Source organism: Tubulanus polymorphus, chromosome 11, assembly GCF_964204645.1.
Source record: "Tubulanus polymorphus chromosome 11, tnTubPoly1.2, whole genome shotgun sequence".
In the NCBI taxonomy this organism is placed as follows: Eukaryota; Metazoa; Nemertea; class Palaeonemertea; order Tubulaniformes; family Tubulanidae; genus Tubulanus; species Tubulanus polymorphus.
The window spans coordinates 2,885,228-2,910,829 of record NC_134035.1 but is presented as its reverse complement, the minus strand read 5'-3'; the positions used below and the strand labels follow the sequence as shown (position 1 = coordinate 2,910,829).

The 25,602-nt window shown below is 39.1% G+C and overlaps 2 protein-coding genes across 5 annotated transcripts in view; one reads left to right on the top strand and one right to left on the bottom strand.

Moving 5' to 3' along the window:
* Positions 1–11,246: 11,246 nt before the first annotated feature.
* On the bottom strand, positions 11,247–21,970 carry LOC141912842 (UDP-N-acetylhexosamine pyrophosphorylase-like). Of its 3 annotated transcripts, none has more exons than XM_074804255.1 (11): positions 21,851–21,970; positions 20,067–20,355; positions 19,387–19,591; positions 18,466–18,641; positions 17,555–17,727; positions 16,624–16,817; positions 15,964–16,101; positions 15,702–15,887; positions 14,961–14,984; positions 14,277–14,337; positions 11,247–13,631 (listed from the first exon to the last, which is right to left on the bottom strand). In XM_074804255.1, exons 2-11 carry the CDS (start codon positions 20,353–20,355, stop codon positions 13,539–13,541), a joined length of 1,539 nt encoding a protein of 512 aa, XP_074660356.1. In that variant the 5' UTR covers positions 21,851–21,970; the 3' UTR covers positions 11,247–13,538. The 3 variants fall into 3 exon arrangements, with proteins under 3 accessions (XP_074660356.1, XP_074660357.1, XP_074660359.1); XM_074804256.1 differs by lacking the exon at positions 21,851–21,970 and adding an exon at positions 20,997–21,091; XM_074804258.1 differs by lacking the exon at positions 14,961–14,984.
* A 335-nt stretch (positions 21,971–22,305) lies between these two features.
* Positions 22,306–25,602, top strand: part of LOC141913300 (liprin-beta-1-like) — a 76,065-nt gene continuing 72,768 nt past the window's right edge. For both annotated transcript variants that reach the window (XM_074804795.1, XM_074804793.1), the window contains exon 1: positions 22,306–22,442. The gene's annotated coding sequence lies outside the window, so the exon portion shown is untranslated. The remainder of the gene's footprint in view (positions 22,443–25,602) is intronic.

Here is a 25,602-nt window from a genome sequence, read left to right as displayed (position 1 = left end):
CACCAGTTTGGTACTCTTTCTCCAGGCGAAAAAGTCCAGAAAATCCCTTGTTTTATCATCAATCTGTCTCTCAGGACCAATGGATTTGGGGTCCCTCTTCATTACAATTATGGTCTGATGCCTGACTGGATAAATGGATGACTGGTGACCGAATGACCGAGCGACTGATTGATGAGATATTCTTAACAATACAATCTAGGAAATGCAGAAATCACAGAGGACCCTTAAGGCGGGGATCTGAGACATAGACTTCTGGACCCCGTCAATAACTGTGCAAAATGAATGAAGCGTATTCGAAGGAGAAAAGGTGGCACCAGACTGAATCATACGTATTACTTATTCAGTAATCCAATACGCACTAAGCCTCAGAAATGGTGATCGATGGTGGTTTTAATACCGGGAAGCAGTATTTTCTTATGGGGGCAGGAGAAATTTTCCGCTTCATTCTCCGGAGTAAATGGATAGATGATTGATATCGTAGCCAGGCCTGTAACGTGGCCGGTTTTATAGGCAGTTTGCTTTCCCCATAAATAAAAGTTTCCTTAAAATGTGGACTTTTAAGTGGACCTTTTTGAAAAGGCGCTCGAAGGTAAAAACGGAGCCTAGTGACAACGGCATTATGTGTTAGCAATGCAAGGCTCCCTACGGAGTCCAACGCTAGTCCTAGGTATCTGTAGCACTATAAGATCGGGTAGGACATACGACAAGCCTAGGATGTTATTCATTTCCAGCAAATTCATTTTTCAGAGCGAACCGTTTTGGGATTTCCGGCGGTTTGTCGTAAACTACCTGAACTATACCCCCCCCCCCCACTCCGCTGCAGGCCCGGATGTTCGGAAGTTACTACTCCCCAGTCACTACACAGATTATAGGCTAGAGATAAAATGTTAATACCAGTCTATGAGTGTCACTGGTCAGTATATAGCCGCAGTGTATAGATTTTAAAAAAGAGCAAAAAACAACCCTCTAAATTTGGGAAACTTTTATATTTATTCAATTCCTCGAACTGAAGAAATCCGAGCGACTATTCGGTGCAAGCAGCGTGGGATAACCTCATGTCGATCTTAATCAGCATTTCAACAACTGAACGAACTTTTCTCTAAATTGCTTGTTCACAATTATATAAAGAATAAGATTTATACAAGAATTGATGATCGATGTAACCAGATAGAATGTTAATACGTTTAAACCGCGCCCGAGGACGTAGCGTCCACCGATTTTACCGAGCAAACCTGGAAATTCTAAAATCGTGAAAATGATACTCATTGTAAGCACCATTTTCGTGGCTTTTGCCATGCCCTTTTGCGGTTTCGGAACGCTAGTTGTGGCGGTCAGATCTTGCCTACGCGTCGTTTTAACGTGTAATACAATTAGAAGAGCTATATTCGCTACGAAAACTAATAGATTCGGTATGAAAATACGGAAGATCGGGTCGATGTATCGGTTCATTAGTAGAAAGACACTGTCACGCGCAAATGATGCTTTGTAATGAGGACCGAGCTTCGATGTGGGCTGATAGATTACACGCATCGTGATCGGGTAATACGAACACATAGCCACAGAAAAGACACACGCGAATAAGATAAGAAAATTTATCCTATATCGTACCTTCAGTAGAAAAATGATAGTCACTAATCGTTCGCATTGAATAATTACAGTTAAATAATTACGAAACATTTGAAATCCGTTATTCAACATTGTCAGCCATATGTAAATGTACGGGGAAATTCGCGGCGCTACGAAATAAATGATCATATCACCGCACGTGGCATAGTGAATATAAAACCGCACCGGGTCCTGAATGAGTTTCGTCACCAGAAATATGATATCGACAACAGCGAGACATTTCAGTAAATAGATGCAGCGATTTTTAGTTTTCAGTTTGACAAATACGACGATGATCATCGCGTTTAAACCAACACCGACCGGGATTAGAGGCGGCAATACATATGCGGCCAAAATCCATTTGTCGACGTACGACCTCTTGAAAATCGTTGCGTTCATCCTCGTTCTCTATGATAGAACTGATGAATTAAACTAAACATTTCATCAATAGATAAATGCAGCAGTTTCTTGTATTCAGTTTTACAAATACAATTACGACCATAACGGGGAAGGCCTCTTAGTGTTTGATATCATGATGTTTTTGTTTAAGTATAAGCCCATCCGATTGTAAAAGCTTACCACCAACGATTAGGATAGATAGACAGATAGATAGATAGATAGATAGATAGATAGATAGATAGATAGATAGATAGATAGATAGATAGATAGATAGATAGACAGACAGACAGACAGACAGACAGACAGATAGACAGACAGACAGACAGACAGACAGACAGACAGACAGACAGACAGACAGACAGACAGACAGACAGACAGACAGACAGACAGACAGACAGACAGACAGACAGACAGACAGACAGACAGACAGACAGATAGATAGATAGATAGATAGACAGATAGATAGACAGATAGATAGATAGATTTATTGCTCACAAATTTGCGAAGAGCAACTAACTACTACTAGATAACTAACTACTATGACCCCTAACTAAAACTTAAAGTACTCAGAGGTCGTGGCTACAAAGACCGCGAACTGCGACACATCAAAAGCCAAGCTCTACGGCACCACGCCGAACGAGATCTACGAGAACAACAACGGGCCAACGAACCGCCGAAAAAGCGTTTACCGCTTATCTTACCACACTCCGAAGCCAACCGAACCCTAGCCCGTAACATCCGAACCAGATTTACGGAACTGGCTACGGCCACCGGCCGGTCGGACGAGGTAACCACGGTCACCGCCTACACCAAGCACAAGAGTCTCAAAGATCTCCTAACTTCGTCGCAGCTCAAACCCACGGAGCCACCCCCTCCCCGAGTCCCCTCTTCACCGCATCGTAACAGAAATACTTCCGTTGGTTCCAATTCTTCTATTCCCAGGTCTACTCAAAGAACTCCGTCAACCCGACGTCGAGGCACCAAGAAATGCAGAACACCGAGACCAAGTGCAACATGCTGTACGTCGGCCAAACCGGAATGTCTCTACGAGAACGCGTCACTCATCACGTCTCACGCATCAGAACGAAGAATTCGACTCCAGTCTCGGACCACTTCAACCAAGTCGACCACACCCGCGAACACTTTCGGGTGTACGGTCTCCAACACCTACCAGGCTCCACGAGACCGATCCGCGAAGCAGCCGAACAACACTGGATACGACGACTCGACACGAACACGCCCCGAGGCATGAACGTCCCGTAGACCGCCTCACTACAACAATTAACTCTTACTACTTTTTTACAGGGATAACCCGCTGCCCGTGCACTAGTGGGGTCTCCAAACCTTCGGTTTGGTCCCCTAACCTCTATCTCTAAACCTAACCCCGCCCCGATTCCCGGCCATTATGAGTTTTCCGGGTAGTCTAGAAAGACCGATGAAAACTCCGGTTTGCTGAACTACCCCTCTTTGCGGGGATGCGGTATGATGTTTGATCTGACAGTTTCAAGTGGTTAATGGCTGTTTCAAGTGCTTAAACGATGCTTATTACTTCGTGGTACCGTGGTTTAAAAAAAAAAGATTTCATAATAATACGCTCACCGCGTGTTACGGTGTCAAACTAGAAAGGATTCGCCATTGAAAATTCATAAATGACCATCACTGACCACCACTGCCCTAGTGAAACTTCTCGAATATCGTGGTCGGATTCGAAAGTGCTTGTCGTCGTATTGTTATTTCTAGAGAGATATAACGGATTTGCATACATGTAAAATTATTATTTTCAAAATACTCAATTTTCTCCGCCGATTTTGAAGAAATTCTGTCATCTCCACTCGACACATGATTTCACTTCGGTGCCTTTTAAGGGAGTGCCCCTTAAAGTTGAGTTCATACTTAGTCAAACAAGGAGATATGCCTGATTCCTTTTTAAAATTTAAATTCGACATATATCATCAAATTACTAGAAAGGGACAGCAACTTTTGGTCATCCGCGAAAAGATACCTAAAATGCGATAGGGTTATGGAAAAACAGGACACGAAACATAAAGAAAAACCCTTTGTTTGGTAGACTGAAATTATTGAACTCTTAAATAGCAACATTCACAGAAACAAAAACATAAGAACATATTCTCGCCCAGCCTTTAAAAAAACATAACGTAATGATATGAGGCCACGGGTCATCTTTAATTGAAATCACATGATTTCAATTAAAGATGACGCGTAGCCTCTTATCAAATGACAGAGCCTATATATTCATTCTCTTAACGAGGATGGGTCTCCACATTCATAGGATAAGGAGAATTGTGGGTTCGAATGATGAATACAACTGATAAAGCGCCAATTTCACTGGTTCTTGTATATAAATGTTCAAAGGCGCTTTTGAGTAATCGAATTAACAGGTGTGTTTTTAGGAGTCTTTAAGAATTTGAATTCAAATCGAGTGTTCATATCGACTATAATTGAGCATTCTAGGGCTGGGGCAAGAAACGTATGAGATCGTCCGCCAAGGTAACGCTAAGGAGATATTAAGGAGCCAGTCCGTGGTGGCTATTGAAAGCGACGACCGCATATGAATGCATTGATTGAATGACATCTCAAAAGTCAGATTATATAAAATCAAAAATGATATATGGATAAGTTATTCCATATATACTGGTAAAAATGATGCCCAATATGTGATATAAATGTTCAATCAAAAAGTAGAAACTGAATCCATAATTCAGTATGGTATTGTAACAACATCAAACACACAAATTCAATCCTTTGTTAAATTGGTAGCCAGTGTAGATGAGCAAGTATCGTGGTCCCTAATTTTAGCTATCGCAATAATTCAAGCCACGCGATTTTGAACGGTTCAACAAGTTGGAGTTTGTGTAAAGATGAATGAGTTTGAAATGGAGTGGAATTCAGATATTACTGTTTGCATGTTTATGTCTATTACCGGTACTCAATCTTTTTACTAATCATAGAAAATTGTGGTAAAATATTTGACTACGTTTTAGATTGTATCTCTCCACGCCAGAGGTAATCACGGATATCGGACTACAAAAGCATTCCTTGTGTAAAGCTCAACTTTGTAAATTCCTGGAAAAGCTCGCCTCGGATATTTCAATAATGATTAAACATTAATTTTCCCAACGAAAAACCTAAACAAACCAATGTACGCTTGCTTTAAGTTTGCCAATGCACTATCGTTGCTTTTTCTAGGTATTTGTACTGTTTGCCACAAAAAGATTGCATCCTCTATTACAGGAATTAAGGATACAACTCTGGGACCAGTTAGTTTAGATTAACCATTATACAATATGATACATGGCCAAATACACTGTTAATATGTAAAAGATCCACTATGTACACATTTCAAATTTCAAACCAAGTTTTATCATTAGAACATTACGACACAACGTTCAATTTCTCACTAGAGATCATCTTTTTGAATTTGTTTGTACACAGTGAGTTTTCGTATCGTATTATCGTATTATCGATTCTCCGCATTTGAGTGTGACTATTCTACAAGTAGAAAGTTATTTTAGCAATGAAGTTTTAATCGTCATTATTAATGTTAACTATCCACTGGTAAACTTACTAACTTTTGGCAACTGACCTTAGATCGTGGAATAGTCTCAGGTGGCCTGCAGATCCACTCTTGATTTGTACTACTAAAGAAATATACATTATAAGACTTAACAAGTATATTAAAGTGCCATTTATCTTTATAACGCGATAATTCGCGTACGTATGATTGAAAAACGATATTCTATCGAGTCTCATGTTACGTACTTATGATTATTGTGTATAGAATCAATAATTAGCAACCTTCCACGGATACGAAGCGGCCTAAGTTTACATCCTACCACAATTTTCCTCGAAACTCTCAGCATTATTTCAAGGGTCGGTCTTATATGAAGAAAATATATCAAGGACGTGTTCACAGGGTTAGGCCAAAAATCTTCCCCGAAAACTTCAAATTTTTACAAGCAAATATAATATACTTCATGCTTTTCGTGCAGAAAAAATGCATGTCCACTAATTGTAAATTGTGTTTTCAAAGTAAACGATTGAGTGTGGAATTGTTTTGAATTCAGGGTTCTCCAATTTACTCTCCGGTATTTTACAATTGCTTCAATAAGACAAGTCACACTATTGTTGTGATCAGATGGCCAATTGAATACTTCTTCATTATATTGAAAGATACGTTATACTTAATGCATCTTTTCTTAGGCCTTACAGCTTTCTCTATTGGTCAGCGTAAACTTATGGGTAATTTTGAGTGATCACTCAGAATTACCCATAAGTTTGAATTCTCGCTGAACTACTACATCCCTATAACAATATATACTTCATATCAGGCGATTAACTTTGATCTGTGGTCAGTGGACAGCAGCTACGAAACTACTACATTATCATTCCTTCTATATTCATATATATGATATGATATAATATCTTCTTTAATGTTCAGTTTGAACAAGTCTCGCATAATGGTACCGATACGCACGTTCACGCGAGTGAAATGTGCACGTTACAGGCTCAAATGCGCACGTTACAATTACAAATCGAAACATTGTTCGTTCAAAACCCCACGAGATAAATATTTTGCATTTAGTAGGAAATTCCAAAGTTAGCTCGCTACCTACTATAAAAATCTGACAAGACTTTTCAAGCGACAAATTTAAATATAAGAGCTAGTAGTACTAACGAAGGGTTCAGGCAAAACCCCGTGTCATTTCTAAAAACATTTAACCGGTAATTAGAGAGTACTTGTGTAGCTTATACATGTAAAAGAGATGTTATATTTACGTTCAGGCCAAATGAAATCATTTGATACCAGACACGACTAAGTTGTTTCTGAAACAGATAAATATAGCTATGTGGTCAGTATTGGTCAAGATTTGGTCAGTTGGAATAGTGTTGTTAGATGAAAGCCCACACAATATCTAATTATTAGACACCAAACACGACTGTGTTGCTTCTAAAATAGACAAATTACTTAAAGTATTAGTCAGTATTGGTAAAAAAAATTGGTCAGTTAAATAGTTGTTAGATCATAGCCCGCGCCATATTTAGTCGCTCGACGCCCAAACACGATTTTATGGCTTTACTAAACATATAAATTACTTATGGGGGGTTATGGTTTGCACTGATAACTGGTCAGTACTGGTCAAGTATTGGTCAGTTAAACAATTTTTAGATTAATGCCCACATCATTTCTAGTTATTTGACACCAAACAACTTAATTGTTTGCTAAACAAATAATTTACTATATATGGTACTGGTCATGCAGTGGTCAGTTAATAGACCATGGTCCGAGCCACGAGTTATTTGATACCAAACATGATTGGATTGTGTCGTTTCGAAAATTTATCTGGTGGGCAATTTGTGGTCAGCCCTGGTTCGTTAGGTTCTTATTTTGCGGGCATTTTATCTCGAACCACCGAAAGACTGAATTACTAATTAATTCAACAGATCATTAATTGCTGAAAATGTCATGAAGATTATGTTTAACTAAGTCCTTAGTCTGAATAAAATGTATGTGGTATTATATGGGTGCTATGGTGCTGTACACCGAACTGTAACTTTTTATTTTCACAACTACCGTGTAATTGACTATGATGTTTTCAAGTGGTCTTAAGTACCGCTAATAGCCGAAAGTCGTTGATTTATGTGAAATTTACATACAGCGCCACCCGTTGGTAGTAAAACTAACCCGAGCAATACGGGTGTTAAATAGATACGCTAGCAAACCGGCATTCTCATAATGGCAAAAAAATGTACCGGTACGATACCGGTACAGATGTTTCTCTTTTTCCAGTTTTCTTAAAGTCATTCATAAAAAGAAATTGCTTATTGACCTAGCTTCATGTTTCATGTTTCAATAATTTCTGATAAGTAGAAGCCTGGACCTGACTGGAGTCCACACGTTTTCACTGCTATTTGGCAGCACTTTTGAGAATATACAAGAAAAAACCAAATCTAGAGGAATAAAGAGAAGTGAATGACCAGGATGGGAAAACTTTAGTATTATTCACTCTTGAATGTAGTAGTTGCCTGACCTCAGTTACTTGTAGGGTTGAGCACATAGAAACCACAGGGTTCCAGATCTGCGATGATATGAACTGTTTGATGCACCGCGATCATAACCACTGGGATAGACTTTAGTAGGAAATTCCAAAGTTAGCTCGCTACCTACTATAAAAATCTGACAAGACTTTTCAAGCGACAAATTTAAATATAAGAGCTAGTAGGACTAACGAAGGGTTCAGGCAAAACCCCGTGTCATTTCTAAAAACATTTAACCGGTAATTAGAGAGTACTTGTGTAGCTTATACATGTAAAAGAGATGTTATATTTACGTTCAGGCCAAATGAAATCATTTGATACCAGACACGACTAAGTTGTTTCTGAAACAGATAAATATAGCTATGTGGTCAGTATTGGTCAAGATTTGGTCAGTTGGAATAGTGTTGTTAGATGAAAGCCCAAACAATATCTAATTATTAGACACCAAACACGACTGTGTTGCTTCTAAAATACACACATTACTTAAAGGTCAGTATTGGTAAAAAAATTGGTCAGTTAAATAGTTGTTAGATCATAGCCCGCGCCATATTTAGTCGCTCGACGCCCAAACACGATTTTATGGCTTTACTAAACATATAAATTACTTATGGGGGGTTATGGTTAGCACTGATAACTGGTCAGTACTGGTCAAGTATTGGTCAGTTAAACAATTTTTAGATTAATGCCCTCATCATTTCTAGTTATTTGACACCAAACAACTTAATTGTTTGCAAAACAAATAATTTACTATATATGGTACTGGTCATGCAGTGGTTAATTGACCATGGTCCGAGCCACGAGTTATTTGATACCAAACATGATTGGATTGTGTCGTTTCGAAAATTTATCTGGTGGGCAATTTGTGATCAGCCCTGGTTCGTTAGGTTCTTATTTTGCGGGCATTTTATCTCGAACCACCGAAAGACTGAATTACTAATTAATTCAACAGATCATTAATTGCTGAAAATGTCATGAAGATTATGTTTAACTAATAGTCCTTGTCTGAATAAAATGTCTCTAGTATGGGTGCTATGGAATCATGTCCTTAACTGTACACCTGTGAGATTTACGGGCCCAAACCCGGAGCTGTGATAGACTGCTTCACGAATACAGAACCTAACGCTGTGAATTCTATACTACAACTGACTTTATTGTTCTCATGAAAATGTTACAGTGCTAAAGATCGACAAGGGTCGCTTCAACTGGGTCGACTTAAGGTCGACTGTCTCTGACACTCCCCGCGGCCAATGTAAAATCTTTGATTTGCAATTTTTAAATATATCTTGATGTGTTGTGCAGACATCTTCTTCCCTCTCCATCGTGATAAACTATGGCTACTGGCTTTCCATTCGAGGAACCGTCGAGGTATCCCCGTTATAATGCAGAGACGGCATGTCAATGCTTAACGGCAACTAAACTACGTGATCTACATCTGCCACCAATGATCGTAACCCCGATCGGGGAAGCTTGAGGTTGCTCACGACCGCTCAACTTCGTGACCCCAGACTATGGTTCAGGGAAAAGGACGTCTTACTGCCCTTTTCTTAAGCTCGGTCCCCGAAGGAACTGGTCTTAAGCCATAACCCTTTGTGGATTCGAACATCATTAGTCTTCATCGTCGGAATCCCGGGCTTGAATCTGGTTTCGAATTTTTTCCCGCGCTTTTTCTGCAGCTCGTCGTGGTAATTTCTTCGGCCTGGTGCCAGCTTCCGTGTCCCGCGCTTTTCCTATCGCATCGTTTGGCTCGTCGAGTTTGACTCCGATTGACACAACTGTACACGTTGTGTACAAGCACAACTGGCACGCTCCTTTCAGATATGGTTAACATTTGCTGTTTCGTTTGATAGCGATTCTGATTCTGATTTTCTCCTCTGTTATTGTCCAACGAACGAAAGTATTCGTGCAGACTGGTATGATGCCTTCGTTTGCATTCTCGACATGATTTCGTATTACGACATTCCGTTTTACGATGGTTATTTCCTAAGCAATTGAAGCATTTTTGTTCTTCACTAACCCTCTTGCCTCTTTCCGCCGGGGATAGAGACATTCCCATGTCTTGTGGTTCCCTGAACAGATTCTACAACTGGTATCCCGTGTAAAGGCTACCAGCCCCGCCGCGGTCCCGGTTCTTGGTCTGATATTTGATTGTTGGTGTATTCTGTGGTTTTGGTTCTGTTCCTGATTGCCTCTCTCACCCATATTATCTAATTCCTCCGTGAACGCATTCATGAATTTTTCGATGTTGAATTTTGTCGTTTGGTCACAGGTCCCCATACGATCTAGGATTGGCTTAGGAATTTTCCGTTCCAAAATTGGTACAAGTAACGCCGAACATTCTGCACTATCTACTCCCAAATTCTCGAGAGATCGAATGTGTCCCTTCACGGTAAATAGAAATTGGTTCAAGGCCATATAATTGTTGGCTGGTGGGGTGAGGTCCAAAATTTCGTTGACGTGGGCGCGAATTACTTTTCTCGGTTGTCCGAATCTGTCCTTTAAAATTGATACGATTGTTGACAAATTCTCTCCTGATGCGTGGATTCCAACCATGGCATCTGCCGCTGTTCAACGAAGTTGTCCGGTGATGTAATTAAATTTTGTGATGTCGCAATAATCACCGTTCATGACGTCGGCTTCCATCGTTTGCCAAAACGAAGCCCATTTTGTGGGTGTTCCATCGAATGTCGGCAGCTTGATTTTCGGTAATTGCGCTGTTTTTTTTGTTGGTCTACTATCATCGTTGTTTGATTCCGTTTTCGTTGTGTTCGAATCTAGGAACGCTTTTATGCGCATCAGCGTCACCCTCTGTTCAGTTCGCGATTTTTTAGATGTTGATATTTCGTTAGCATAATCCGGTTCTTTTATAGAGAGGGCTTCGATTTTGTCGCTTAAATCCAGACATGTCTCGTATGTATCTCTCATTTCCTCCATTATCGCCTCGAGCTCGGAGAATTCCTCCGTTGAATGCGTTTTTTTCTTCATAATCTTGTTGATTGCCGAATACTCCTCATCGAATAACCCTTGAAGGGTTGTCCGTTTCGTTTTGAGTGAAACTAAGTCTTCCATTGCGTTGTGTTATCCTGGTCACGGCACCATGTGAGATTTACGGGCCCAAACCCGGAGCTGTGATAGACTGCTTCACGAATACAGAACCTAACGCTGTGAATTCTATACTACAACTGACTTTATTGTTCTCATGAAAATGTTACAGTGCTAAAGATCGACAAGGGTCGCTTCAACTGGGTCGACTTAAGGTCGACTGTCTCTGACAACACCGTACTGTATCTTTGTACTGTATCTTTTTATTTTCACTACTACCGTAATTGACTATGATGTTTTCAAGTGGTCTCAAGTACCGCTAATAGCCGAAAGTCGTTGATTTATGTGAAATTTACATACAGCGCCACCCGTTGGTAGTAAAACTAACCCGAGCAATACGGGTGTTAAAGAGAACGTGCCCTTTTGGCAATACAATGTGCCTTTAGGATTTTTTTTGGCAATTTGAACGTGCCGATAGTCACAGAGTTGTGCCCTGTCAGAGCACATCAGTACGGTAATATGATTGAACACATGCCCCTCATTTTGGAGATTAATCGTGCCCATAACAGGATTTTTCAAACTATTTTTGGAGCCTATATACAACAGCGGACAAATAAATGCCGATAAAGTGAAAAAACAACCATTCAAAAAAAAAACAATGACTCAATAGTATTATATATATATATATATAGACCATACCCAATTTATTGATATATGTATAAATTAATCTTAGGTAAATTGCGAATTGCGAATTGCTGTCTATTAACATCGTGTTTCAATCTTTTCAATATTATAATTAAGGGATCATTCATTTATTACGTACGAATAGAATTTGATTTTTTCAACCCCCTCCCCCTCTGTACGCAAAATCGTCCATTTTTTCATATACATTAAGCATTACAGTACGCGATTTCACTGACCCCTCCCCCTCCCCTAATGCGTACGTAATAAATGAATGATCCCTAACATAATAATTTTCACAGATGACCTTTGCGATTGGTATTAGAAATATAATGTATAAAGTTTACCATTACTGTATAACCACCCATATTCATAAAGTTTGAATGAAATAATTCTGAAGTAGTTAGTGTTAAGTAGGGCTTAAGGGGCTTCAGTTCAACAGTTTATGAGTTTAAACGATATTCAGTTCATTTTCATTATCACTTTTTACTCTACCAGACTAAACTCAAAACTGTGGAGACCGCTGCGATCACACAAACATTTTTGGCCAGGGCCAAAAAAGGCCAGGTGAACTGTATACACTGGGTCACTGGTGCCAAATGGGTCTTTGCCTGTTTCTCGCGCGACAAATTTGGTCAGTGCCATATTTAAGCACAGGTCAAATCATTTGGCACACCTCACTTGCCACAGCATCATTTCGATAGCATTTTAGCAACAAGAGAGTGATTTACGTGTGAATGCGCTCACTAACAGTGGATCCTTGCTGCAACGAACTTCAGTGGACCAGAAAATCTGTTAGTATTAAAAACGATAGTTCCTTATCAAAATGATCAAAATTGTTCCATTTGGGATGAAATTCTAGATTAATAGTGACCAATAAATCTTTCAGAGTTGTTTATAGTGAGGTTCCAATGTAATAAGTTACCGGCCAAATTTGACTCGGGTCTGGACTGGTCTGGTCCACGCCACTTAAAACCCGGGCCAAATAATCTGTGTGATCGTGGCTTCTAACAAACAACACCATGTGATGCAGACAAAACCCCTAAAATAGTTAAAAACATAGTCGTTTCATCATTTATAGCTGGCTAAAAAAAAAACAGCACATTTCTGTTTCTTCTTTATAGCAACAAAGCGAGATCTTAAAATCATGAAGCATTTGGACCCGAAACTTTCCTAGATGAGTAGAAAAATAAACGTTGAATGAAAACAATGAACGATTCCACGATTGATGAGGCCTTCGTTAACGGTTTCGAGATTCAGCTAAATCTTCAGATAGATGTTAAAACTGACGAGCCGTAAGGCGACAACGGTTCTCGGGCTCAGGCTCAAATTCTGAGACAGAACACAGACCCACAGACTGACAGTACGAGAATAGGGGTCTCGCGGAAGCCCGAGAACCAAAAATAAAAACCACTAAAATGATAAAAAGATATCATAAATTGTTGAATCGTCAATTATCTTCTACGTAGAGAATATATCAGTTAATACGTCATAAACGTACGGAACCCTGCGCGTTCTATAAACACTATTTGTTGGATACGCGAACGGCTGCTCAGCCTTTGAACATCGTTTGAAAATAAATAAATATGCAGTCGAAAAATCAGCAGCGTTTCCACTAAAAGCCTCGAAGGTCGACGTTCATCTATCTTTAACCGCGGCAGACGATAGCGCCTCTCAGCAGACGCGAGTCGTTCGTAAATATATAGCACTGAAGATTCACAGAAATCGGAGAAACCATCCTATTGTTCCACTTGAACCTACGAAGATTCGATCGTGATTTCACCCGTCGACGTCCTTTCTATATGAACTGGAGGTATAAACGTTTTACCGTTCACTAACTTCTCGAGTCCCTGAAGAATCAAATAACAAGTAAAAAGTATGAATAGACAAATCGTTGTTAAGAAGCAATAGAAAGATCGGTAGAATTTCTGGGGCCAATTTGATCAGTAAGTTTTAACTTTCTTAACACAGGTGCTAGTTGTACAGTCTTGGCTTGAGATTTAATGCAGCTATTGATCTGATGTCTGAACTCTGCACCCTCTCACACCAGATTGTCTGAGACGGTGCAGGGGTGTACATACCCTCTACCCCCGACAATCTACTGTTTGTACCCCACCCCTCAGATAATCAGCTATCTGTATCCTGCACAGACAATCTGCTGTCAAAACCAATCCCCTCAGACAATCTGATGTACATACCCTTTCATACCCTCAGATAACCTGCTATCCCCTTAGAAAATCAACAGACTATCACCAAGTCTCAAACCAAGGCATCTTTATTTGAAATGGAATTAGCTTTTTACTTGATCCCACAAATATAGTCACAGCGGGTGTATACAGACTGCAGATTCATACCTGCATAAAACCATTCGAGCCCATTTTGTGGGTTCTATCACAACTAAGGCAAGATGATCATCAGAATTAAGTCACAACTAGGCCCCGCATTTAACTCGATAGTTTGAGTAAATTTGGAAAAAAATTGATTGCAATACGTACTTCACCCAAGTAGGAAACGAGAGGCGATACTTCAACATGGACTGTATCCACATCTTTTTCACTGAAAATAAATGTAGAACAAAATGTTGATAGAACAAAATAGATTTTGTGACATTCAAAAATGATCAATGATTAAGAAAAGATAAGACAATCAACATCAGCAGGTGGATATTGAGATTTAATGACCCAAAACACATATTGTTAAGAAAACCAGGGCAGGGGCTGGTTTTACAGACTGGTATTACCTCTAACCTGGGGGCTAACTTAATTCATTTTCAATTGAGTTAGCCCCCGGGTTAAAGGTAATACCAGTATATAAAACCTTTCCAGATGATTTAGTAGATTATACCACAACCAACTGAGGATGGATAAACCCTTTAAAGTAAACCCTCTAAAGTATAGATTTACCTCATGCGCGCATCTGAATTATTGAAATATTTGTAAATTTCCAAATATGTTAAGAACCCAAACACACACAGTAAGCTAATTGATTAGTTTTCGGTTTATGGACAAGGAGATCCCCACACCGCAGTGGTTAATATAACCTCCACACCAGAGAGGTGAATATCACCATCTCAACACCAAAGAGGTAGATATGACCTCCCTGTATGCACAGCTGAAACCTAGTATTAGAATAAAGAAACAGATTCCCACACAGGTTTTCGTCATGAAATATATTCAAACCTTGTATAGTTTGGAGCGTGTCGTCTGATCGCGTAAAAAAATAAATAAATAAATACATATATTCATAAACACAATATCAATGAGAGTTATTATCATCACAATTACCAGGGCAGGGAGGGGGTTAACTTAAAAGAACGAAAGCAAATGATCAGTTAGATATACAGTTAATTGTGCATGACAAGTGTTGGTACTGCTGTAAATATTTCACCGATTGAGAATCAAGGAAATCAATAATACGTCCTACAAACAAATAGTTCTGTAGGCATTTTGGAAAAAACGGGTATCAAATTGATGAACTCTGGAATTTCACATTCTTACAACTCCGACATTTTCTACAAGTTTTGAATACCAGGGACTGGTTTTATAGACTGGTATTTACTTTAACCCTGGGGCTAACTCTATTGAAAATGAATTGAGTGAACCCCCGGGTTAAGGATAAAACCAGTCTATAAAACCGGCTCTAGGGATGTTTTACATTTTTTTTCACATCCAGGTACAATAGCGTAAGCAGTTACTGGTCGCAATCTGGAGACATATTAGAATAATCTTTCTCTAAAGTTTACACAGCTTTTGCATAAATTCTGAGCTCCAAAAGGAATAAAATATCTTGCCAAGACACTTGTAATTCAAAAGACTTATTTTGCAGAGATTTTGATGGTTTTTGGCAGATTTCTTAAGCGTACATCCACATGTTTCTCATCAAATCTGACCCTCTGTTAATTCGATGTTCGATGTACGTACCTCGGCGCATCGGCAATCTTTGAGCCGTCTTTCCACGTGAGTTTTCCGCCGGCTTCCGTGATGAAACGTCGATGTAAATGGAAGACCGACTGACGAGACGTGGTCGGCGTATCTTTCGCGGCGCCATCTGCATTCTTCAACGGCGAGAACTCGTCCTCGCGTAGGACTTCCCATACGACGAAATTTCTAAACGAAATCGATGAGAGCTACCGTTATCAACAGGTCAAAGAAAAGCCTTATTTTGCTAAAAAATCAAACTCACTGAGAAAACTGGAAGACGTCGAAAACAAACTTCTCCATTTTGATACCATTCGGCTCAGTCGGTTTTATCTGTTTGCCATTTTTCACGTACGCGATCTTTTTCTTAGCTATATGATGTTTCAGTTTGTCTTCGTGATTCCTAAAATGAAGCAGAATCTGAGATATCAATCTCAAGTCGAACAAATTTCTACGGTCCATAACGATCTGACCCAAGTTGAGTGTAATGTATATAATCCTTGCAATATCAATCTACGAGTTTCTGGTCCAAAGATATCGACTCGAACCGTTATGAGTCTACTCTTAGTTAACGGTGCCTTATTTAGTAGTATTGTCACTAAGCTGAGAATCAGGGAAATACATTGTTGCCGAAGGTTATTTCTGATAAATTTTAGTAAAATGCACCAACTTCAGTCATTTACCAAAAAATATATCGGTAAAATTCTTTGACTTCACCAGTTGACTGGTACTGAGAAGAGCCTCTACAGTCAACCCCTGATGTATCACCACCCCCGCTTACCGCCAGGTTTTCTCAATTTACATCTCTATACAAATACATAGTAAAACACCCTCGATATCCCACCATACTCTCTATACCGCCAAAAACGTTCAGCAGCGATGTGGCTGCAATATCAAGTGTTGATTGTATACGTAAACTACTTACGTGACGACATCTTTTAGGAAATCCAGCGTGAAATAATGATTACAGATGTTTCCGGCGTTGTATTTCAGAGTGCCGTCCGGATTGCACAACTCGGCCGTCGACTGAGAGATTTCGCTGTACTCGACCACTTCGTAAACGCCGCTGACTTTACACACGACGCCGACCGGCTCCGTCGGAAACGCTTTTTCAACCACCTTTTATCAAAGATACGGAAACAAGTATAGTTGCCTTTTCAATACCGACAGTCGCCAACACTATATCAGTGCAGAAAATTTGAAATTTCAGTGCAATGCAGTGTATAACAGATGTACCACTATAGGCCTATCGTTAGTGTATCGTTAGTTACTAATATTACAATGTTCTACATCGCATCATAGGGTACAGGTACCAGTAATATATACACCACATCCAGGGTACAGGATATATATACACCACATTGCAGGGTACAGGTAATAAAAGGTTTAACGCGTGATTCACTTAACACTGTAATCTAAAGTATTTCACCCCATGAAGCTACTATTCACTAGTAGCAAAAGCTCGTGCGTCAAATTTTAATAAGAATATAATATAATCATAATAATAATAATAATAATAATATAATAGTATAATATAATTAGAATTAGAATTAGAATTTATTCCTATACAGTACTACTCGTCTTGTTGTATTCATTCTATAGTATTTGTGAGAGAAACCTAACCCAGTATATCGCAACTGTGCAAATACTTTCGCTATCGCAATTACATATGTTTAACTATTTAGCGGGCCGGAATATCTTTGAAATGCTCAGACGATCGAGGAGCCTTTTACGGTCAAGCTAAATCTAGTATCAGCGATGCATTGCAGTAGCATAAATGAACTTCACCCATTGGAACATACTAATAACTCGGGTATCAATCTGCCGCCCGATGACTATCAAAACACTCTTCCTACCTTCGCTCCGCAATCAGCTCCTAGTTTTGAACAGAATCCTATAAAGTGCGGGTCGGCCATTTTGACGAGTATATTATCCACGCCGTACACGTGTATATGTTGAATATTGTGGTCTTCCATGTGTTTTAGTATACCGGTTTCTCCTAACGCTCTATACAACCCACCATTACCATCTACAATATACGAACAACGTACTATATGCATTTCTAGAATTCATCTTTAAGAAAGCTTTTAACTAGATGATATAGATGGAGAAGAGATTGTGAAAAGGGAACCACGACGAGTACTAGAGACTCAATGTTACTAGATGATATTTTGCGCCAATCATAAAGGGGCGAGAGATTTTGACAAGGGAACCAACCAACCATTTGTATCGGTAACATATAGAGTACTGGAGACTCAATGCAAAAGCAAGAAGGTATGGAGTCCTTCCAAGTCCAAAAGTGGTCTATGATCTTCTTAAGACCAGTCTTAAGTTGCTAGATTGGAAAGAGCCGAGTTGTTCTTAGACCTTTCTTAAAGCAAAGCCATGAATGCGCATATCCAGCCCCAGAGAACTAGTTTCATCGGTTCGAAACTAAACACATTAAGCAGGGTCTAGTGTATCATTCAACTATAAATCTATTCAATACTTCTAAAAATCCTGGGGCTGCAGTTGCTCAAAGGTAGGTTAGAGTTAACCAGTGGATAGTTGAGAGAGTGACAAGTAAAAGTTCATTGTTACTATGGTATTTATCCACTGGTTATCTTCAACCAACTTTTCAGCAACTGCAGTCCCTGGGTCCAATTCCACAGTTCTGAGTTAACTCATCAAAAATGAACTAACTTTTACTCAGAGTTAACTCTGATTGACAACTGTCGAACTGGGTCCCTGATCACTATTTCTTTATTCTGTAACCAATTTCACATACCCGGAGCTTTGGCTATTCTGTGCTTTTGATCTAAGATGATTTTTCCTTCGAACGTCATACACGGCAGTTGAAACTGTTCGAATACGACGACGTTCTCTTTCGGCAAACCGAAGAAATCGTGTTTGTCGAAGAATTCCAGCGTCGGTTCTTTCGTGTGTTCACTCGTCATTATGTACCTGCAGCAAGAATTATATTAGAATTACTTCAATTTCGAGTCAAATTTCGTATCTGGTCCCGAGAAACACTCATTGATGATGGAGTACCGGCAAACAGCGCCAGGTAGGATAACTATACATCAAAGGTAGTCAATTTTCAATTATGAAACTCCCAAAATAAATAGAATAAAACATCAAGTAGTCAAATAGATATGATTAGCCTTCGTAATCTTGTGGTTTGGCATAGTTTTCCCAAAAAAACTGATCTATCTAAGAGATATGATCTCATTTTGGGTTTGTCTTCATTTAAATGTAGAAATTGAACCCCAGAAGATTACTAATTACTAGCCCCACCTAGTGATGGATGATCGGTACTTAATTGAGTTAGGAGTCTACTCCGTTCAATAAAGTGATTTACTACGAAAAAGTTGATCGGATTAGAATTGAAATGTAGAAGAAATTGAAGCGCGCCGACCACGCGACGGCGAACCTGGCAGATTCTTGCTTGACTCGGTTTGTATCTCATCATTAAAACATCTCATTATCAAAATCTAGAAGCTAGTTGCTCAAAAGTCGATTAAATTCAGCCAATGGATGAATACAATACTCATGCAGCCTTTATCCAAATTGACCAACCCTTTGAGCAGCTTGACTGAGAAGAGTTAGAATAGAATTACATGTACTTCAATTTCGAATTTTTTATCTGGTCCTGTACTATATCCTGCAACATTTGAGCTTCTAGAACCGAACAAACAGAGATACTTACCAAATAATGTTGCCGATATTTCCGGTTTTTTCTCGCGCTAACATCTCGACGCGGCGGATCCGTTCAGCTTGTAGTTGGTAGAGCGTTTTCTCCGACACGAGACCGACGTTGTACATGCCTTTCGGATACGGCACGCCGAGTCGCGTACCCTGACCACCTGCCATTAGTAAAACGGCCACTTTGTTCTGCGAGACCAAACGCAAACCTAAAATAACGCAGATATACGACTTTTAAAGAACAATACGACTATTGCGGGAAAGTTGATTAGAGTCATAATAAATATTTTCATATTATTCCTGCAACAAAAAATTGGATTTTCATCCGGATTTTTTCACATAATCTTTCAGATTTTCATATTTTGTAAAAAGAAAATACCTAAAAAGGGCATGAAAATAGTTTGACTGACACTTTCCATGAATTGTTCGCGCAATGATTATTCACAGATTTTTTCGATTTTTGCACAATTTCTTCGAGCAGACATCCATTTTTCATTTAGCTCGAAGGAGACTTTTCTCAAACATGGTTATGGTGATCCGTAGTAAGGGTTACTGATTGTAAGGGGCCTATATGACATATTTATGTATTGACATTTTGAGAGTCTCCCTCAAAAACCTGATGGATCCGCAACAAGGGATAAGGCTACAACATGGTTATGGCTATCCGTAGTAAGGGTAACGTACCTTCTCCCCAATATTCATCGAGTATGTCCGATTCGGTACGGGTAATACTACCGCACGAATCGCGCGGAATCGGCTGCATCTTCGAGTCCAATTTCGACACTTCGTCGGTGAGCGTCGCGATGCACCGGTTGAAGTAACGATTGATGCGCTCGAGGTCGAGTTCGACGAGGTCGGCGTAGAACGTTTTCTTCTCGGCGTCGTTCAACGTGTCCCAATACTGCAGCAAATGACCTTGACCGTATTTGACGAGGTTCGCTTGCAACGCGTCGATGTCCATTTTACCCTTCATCTAAAATATACAAAATCGCTCTAAAATAAAAATACGTAGTTTGAATACGAGTATAAACTCTGCTAAACGCATCCTGCTGGTGACTTCCTTCTTACTTACTCAATTCAGTTAAAAGTGGTGTTTAACAATTTCAGTGCTGACTAATCAATACCCTATAGTGCTGGAGATAATTTGAAAATTTTGAAAAATTCCGCCCTAGTGTGTTGAATAACGGGAATACCACTATAGTGCGTCTACACCGCGGCGCAGTGTATCGTTAGTTACTAATATTTCACTATGTATGACAGGTGCTGCCATCTTTCAATAGAGATATAAACTAATTACTAATTACATCAATATACTGCAGTTCGGTGTACTAGCAAAATCCATCACCAATTCATACACCGCACTGCGGTGTAGACGCACTGAAAGGATTAAACCTTTAAAAATTTCAATCATCTTCTTTCCCACGGTTTCAATGGGATACCAGCAACACCAGATGGCACAAAAAATAACCGGGCTATTCGTAAGTCAGTTTATTTTCAATGAAATTTGAACTTGATTTTGATCGTCGACTAATTGGTTCATAGATAAACCAACTACGCTAAAAGTAGGCCTATCAGGAGAGTTCGACCTGCTTTTAATCCTAGTTTTCCACCTACCTACTACTATCACAGGAAACACCATAAAATGAAACTGAAAGACACTATTAATCTTTCTCACTATCCAGTCAAAAACTGTTCGCTCTGCTCATGTGCCGCCGAACAAATATATAACGATCATATGGAAATATAGTTCTATTATTCATGTGACTTCCCTGTGGAAACATGTGCTGGCCTGGAAACAGTAACACATGCTCAGGCATTAGTGACCTAATTACTACTTGTGCAAACAAACAGAAATATGTAACACTAAACAGATTAGTCAAGAGTCAGTTCACCCTTATCCTAACCACACATAGAGTGGTAGTACTAGATCACTCTCGCTGAGCAGTCAGCCGTTTAAACTTACAACACTATCAACAAGTAAAATTGCAGATAGATAAAAAATTCTTATTGTTAGAATTGTTAAAAGTTTTTCGGGTGGTTCCTATCACTATTCTTCAGTCTACACAGTAAATATAAATATAAATATAAAATGAGACAGGAATCACTGTGACATAGTCAAGTTACAGGGATTGAATTAGAGTACTGGCCTATCTAGAAAGGAGTAGGCCTAGTAAATTTTATTAATTTATGAGGACTGAAATAGTTTCTTTTTTATTATTTCTAACAATTTTATAATAAATATTTTTGAACAATTTTTTTATATATGTCAGGCTATCACGGGTGATATTGTGATTTAATTGATCCATTACACTATCGGTGTATGAAAACGATTGAATCAATAAAACTTGCTAATTTGAATTTGACTGAATTATGATTTTGCCTTCGACTGCAGACGACAGCTTCATCGACTGTTGTTAACCACTTGGCACGGTAAACAATTAACCGATAGACTATCAATTCTGACTCACCTTATCTGTATTTAGTTTATCCTTGTATCAGTTAGCCGGTGAAACTGTAGAAAACGAATGCGGAAGTGAAAACGTGTTGTCACTCGATTCGGGGAATACCCGGGTGGCGGATATTTGCTGGGTAGTAGAGTCTGCCGATCCATGTGTCGTCACGGAATCCCCGTGAAGTAATTAACGATCCCAATTAAGACGGCAAGCAATTAGAATTGTCAGCTAAAAAAACTTAGATGATAGAATAGATGACGGATTGCGACTTATGAATGCTCTTAATCTAAGTCATCGATGGGGTTCGAACCCCACAGAGCTGCGATTAAGCCCATTCTTTCTAATTTACTTGTTTTATCCTAACATTTTTTTTTTTTTTCATTTTTGTTATACGTATTTATCCATAAATTTTGTAAATTCTAGATTTTTATGTGAATAAATATGAATTTCGAGCCGTTCGGCGCTAGGTGTCGCGCGTGTTGCGACAAAGAACGTGATCGTCCGCTTCTGTAGGATAATACTAACTTCAAAGTTTGTTTTTCGGATTTAAACCGCCGATATCGTGTTCGCAACTTTGGGAATATTAACTTACAAAACTTATTCGAAGGTGGGTGAAGTTTATTTGGCTTCTTGAATAGTGTCAATTGTTTTTTTCGTCACTCGAAGCTGTCTTAAAAAACTTGTTTCACTAAAAATACTTCCGCTCCGGGTTTGTTTATGTTTTTTGACAGCGCGAACTGCCGTCAGTACTGATGAAATTACTGTAATAGATGGATAATTAATTTGTTGTCGTTATCGTATAATCTATAAAGAACTTGGAACGTTGTTGTTTTTAAGAATTAGGTCGGCAACTAATCCAATTTTTAACATGGAAACGAAGCAAGGCTTGTAGCCTAATTAAAAATTCAGGTAAAATGATGTAATTCTGCAGTGATGTGAGCCTCCATCATCCATGAGGCCCGTCGAGAGTTTGGGGTAAAAAATTAAAACTTCTACCCATGCTTTTATATACCATTACTGTTGAAAATGGCGTTAGTGTTGCACTTTCGTATTCCATCCCAAAAAGATTTAGGCCTATTTCCGTAATAGGCCCATATTAATCTCAGGAAGGAGGCTCTGGGGAATAAAAGCATAACTTTTTGGCTTGGAAAAACCGGTAACATTTTTTGGATTTTTTTAACGTTTTTTTAAATCAACTTATTTTGTATTGGGGAAGGCCTACTAGCGAATGTGTCAAGGATAGGACGATTTCTAGGCTATGTGTAGTTTCTACTCTTTTTTTTAGAGCTCAACTTCTCCGAAAATATCAAAATGCTCTCAAAATCAGAACAATTTCTAGTTTATTTTCTATTAGATTTACAGTTTTTAATATTAAAAAAAATTCAATTTTCTATGAAAACTACTGCAATCTGAATTAGCGGGTTAGTCTGGTCTGGATAAGGACGTAATTTAGAGGATCAACCATCTCGAATCTGCCTAAATTTGTGGATCAGTGATTTTTGATAGTTTTATCTATGTTTTCTCTGTGGTGTTCGGTCGGTTGATGTGTCACTATGTGATAACTTACATCAATCTTCATCACTCGGTGTGATTCACGCTGCAGCAGCTGCTGAATGTGGTATGTGTCATCTAGATCATCAGTCAGGCTCCAGTAGCCTGGGCTAGCTCTAATCTCCTGATTGGTGTGCATGTTCGATGTGTTTGACTTTACGGACAGTTTTGACATGAACTTCAATAAATTACAAGTCAAGATCATCCGTGCTGTTTTACGGACAGACACTATGCAGAGTCACTTCCTAATGTCTATTTCAACTTGACTTGAACATATCACATAGGTGGCCTAGCTCAGTCAGTTTTGGTGGTAGGCCTGCATACCTGATAAAAGTCTTATTAGGACCAGAAAGCATTGACAGTTGACCTAAAACATCGATTTTAGGTGTGCACCTGTACTGTACATAGGGTCTCTGCAAAAAAATAGGCGCTCCCTGCAAATCCGCTACTGACCTGTGTCTAGGTGATTTAAAGCCATCAGTCTTATCATATTCATTAAGTTTATGAATCTAAAGCTTAAAAGAGTGAAGTTTTTATTTGTTACTTATTAGAAATATGAGGTAATGAATAGCGCCTTAACTAGAAATTTGAGTTGAATTGTTTTTGCGACGCTGGACCCTCAGTCAGGACTTGTGGGTTAGAACTAATTCCTTAACTCTGAGTCTTGGTGTGAGAAAATATCTATAGCCTACCATCTAAATGTGGCTCTCAAGTGGAACATACTTCCTAAGTCTGAAAAAATCGCGACAACGTCGAACAGGCAGTCATTATATAACTGTATCATTCTAAGATTAAGATACACAACTGAAGTCGATCTAGACGAACCCGAGGCAGCAATCAACATTCCTCACTCACAGTGGTTATAGTATATAACTACATCGAGCGGTACTCATGCAGGGGTACACCCTGAAAACGATTGCCATATGTGAAAAGATATGGGCCGCACATTTCTCTCTTCATCTCTACTTGGATTAATCGGTCTGATTATTACCTCTTAACCCTTTCAGTGCTGACTAATTAATACCCTATAATGCTGGAGAAAAATTTGAAAATTCTAAAAAATTCCACCCTAGTGTGTTGAACAATGGGAATACCACTATAGTGCGTCTACACCGCAGTGCGGTGTATCGTTAGTTACTAGTATTTCACTATGTTTGAAACTTTCTGCCATTTTTCAATAGAGATAATTACTAATTACTAATTACATCAATACACCGCAGTGCGGTGTACTAGCAAAATCCATCACTGATTTATACACCGCACTGCGGTGTAGACGCACTGAAAGGGTTAATCATCTTTCATATTTCGTATTTTTGAACTTTGGAACTTGCACTCGTTATGATATAACAATAGAAAACTTGAGAGACATTTGACATTACAAATCATGCAGTGTTCTGCATATGCTGGAATCTTAAAGGGGCTGTATTCATTGTTAAGTGTATGACATCGTAGCTGCTGAAATATCAAGGCTTTCAATCCCCTGAAAATAAAGCTTAAATAATTTTGGTGTAATCTTCTGTTTTTCACATTAGCATTAGGCCGATATATTTCAAAGCTACTATCAGCATCGATAGAATATTGGCATCCAGTCTCGTAGGGGCAGCAGATATTTTATGAGAGGTGGCTGATTTTCAGAGGGATGCATGTAAAAACTGTAAGGGGTGGCCACCCCTCCAAAATCTCACCAGTGTCATGAGGTAAAGAGCAGTTGCGTTCATAAAACTATCGAACTGATAGATATATTTGATAAGTATAGTGAGTTTTATACTGTTCAGAACAAATCCTCGAAATAATTGCTTCATAAACAAACGAAAAAAATCGTCGATTTCTAGCATAAATGTAATCGGGTACGAACGCGGTTGATTACGGGGGTTATGTTGTTTATATGGACGGGCGTTGCTTTCCCGCTGAAACGCTTTTCCGGATCTAATGTTTCCGCAGTTATTAACGCGACGATTGAAACTAATCGCGATTAATGAATTTCGATTAAATCTTTATACGAACGAACGTAGCTCGAAGCTCGTATTGTATCAGAAACTGTGGAGCGTAATTTTTAATAGCCTCCTACGGCACGTTTTTTATTGCGAAAATTGATTTTTTTTTTCTCGTTACCTAAGGGCGCGCAGCACGGGGCCTAGGACGCGATCACGCGAACGTTTTTAACCTGGGTTGTCCGTTCACGCGCTGCTGGTGTCAAATGGGTCCATTGGCCTGAT

Bases quoted from the DNA above. Each gene is read 5' to 3' on its own strand.
- LOC141912842 (XM_074804255.1), bottom strand. From the start codon at position 20,355: ATGAAGGGTAAAATGGACATCGACGCGTTGCAAGCGAACCTCGTCAAA. The intron at 16,102-16,623 runs GTAAGTAGTTTA...GCTTCATTTTAG, and splicing joins TTCCTAAAAGATGTCGTCAC to GAATCACGAAGACAAACTGA. The intron at 14,985-15,701 runs GTACGTACATCG...TTACGCGATCAG, and splicing joins AAGATTGCCGATGCGCCGAG to ACGACACGCTCCAAACTATA.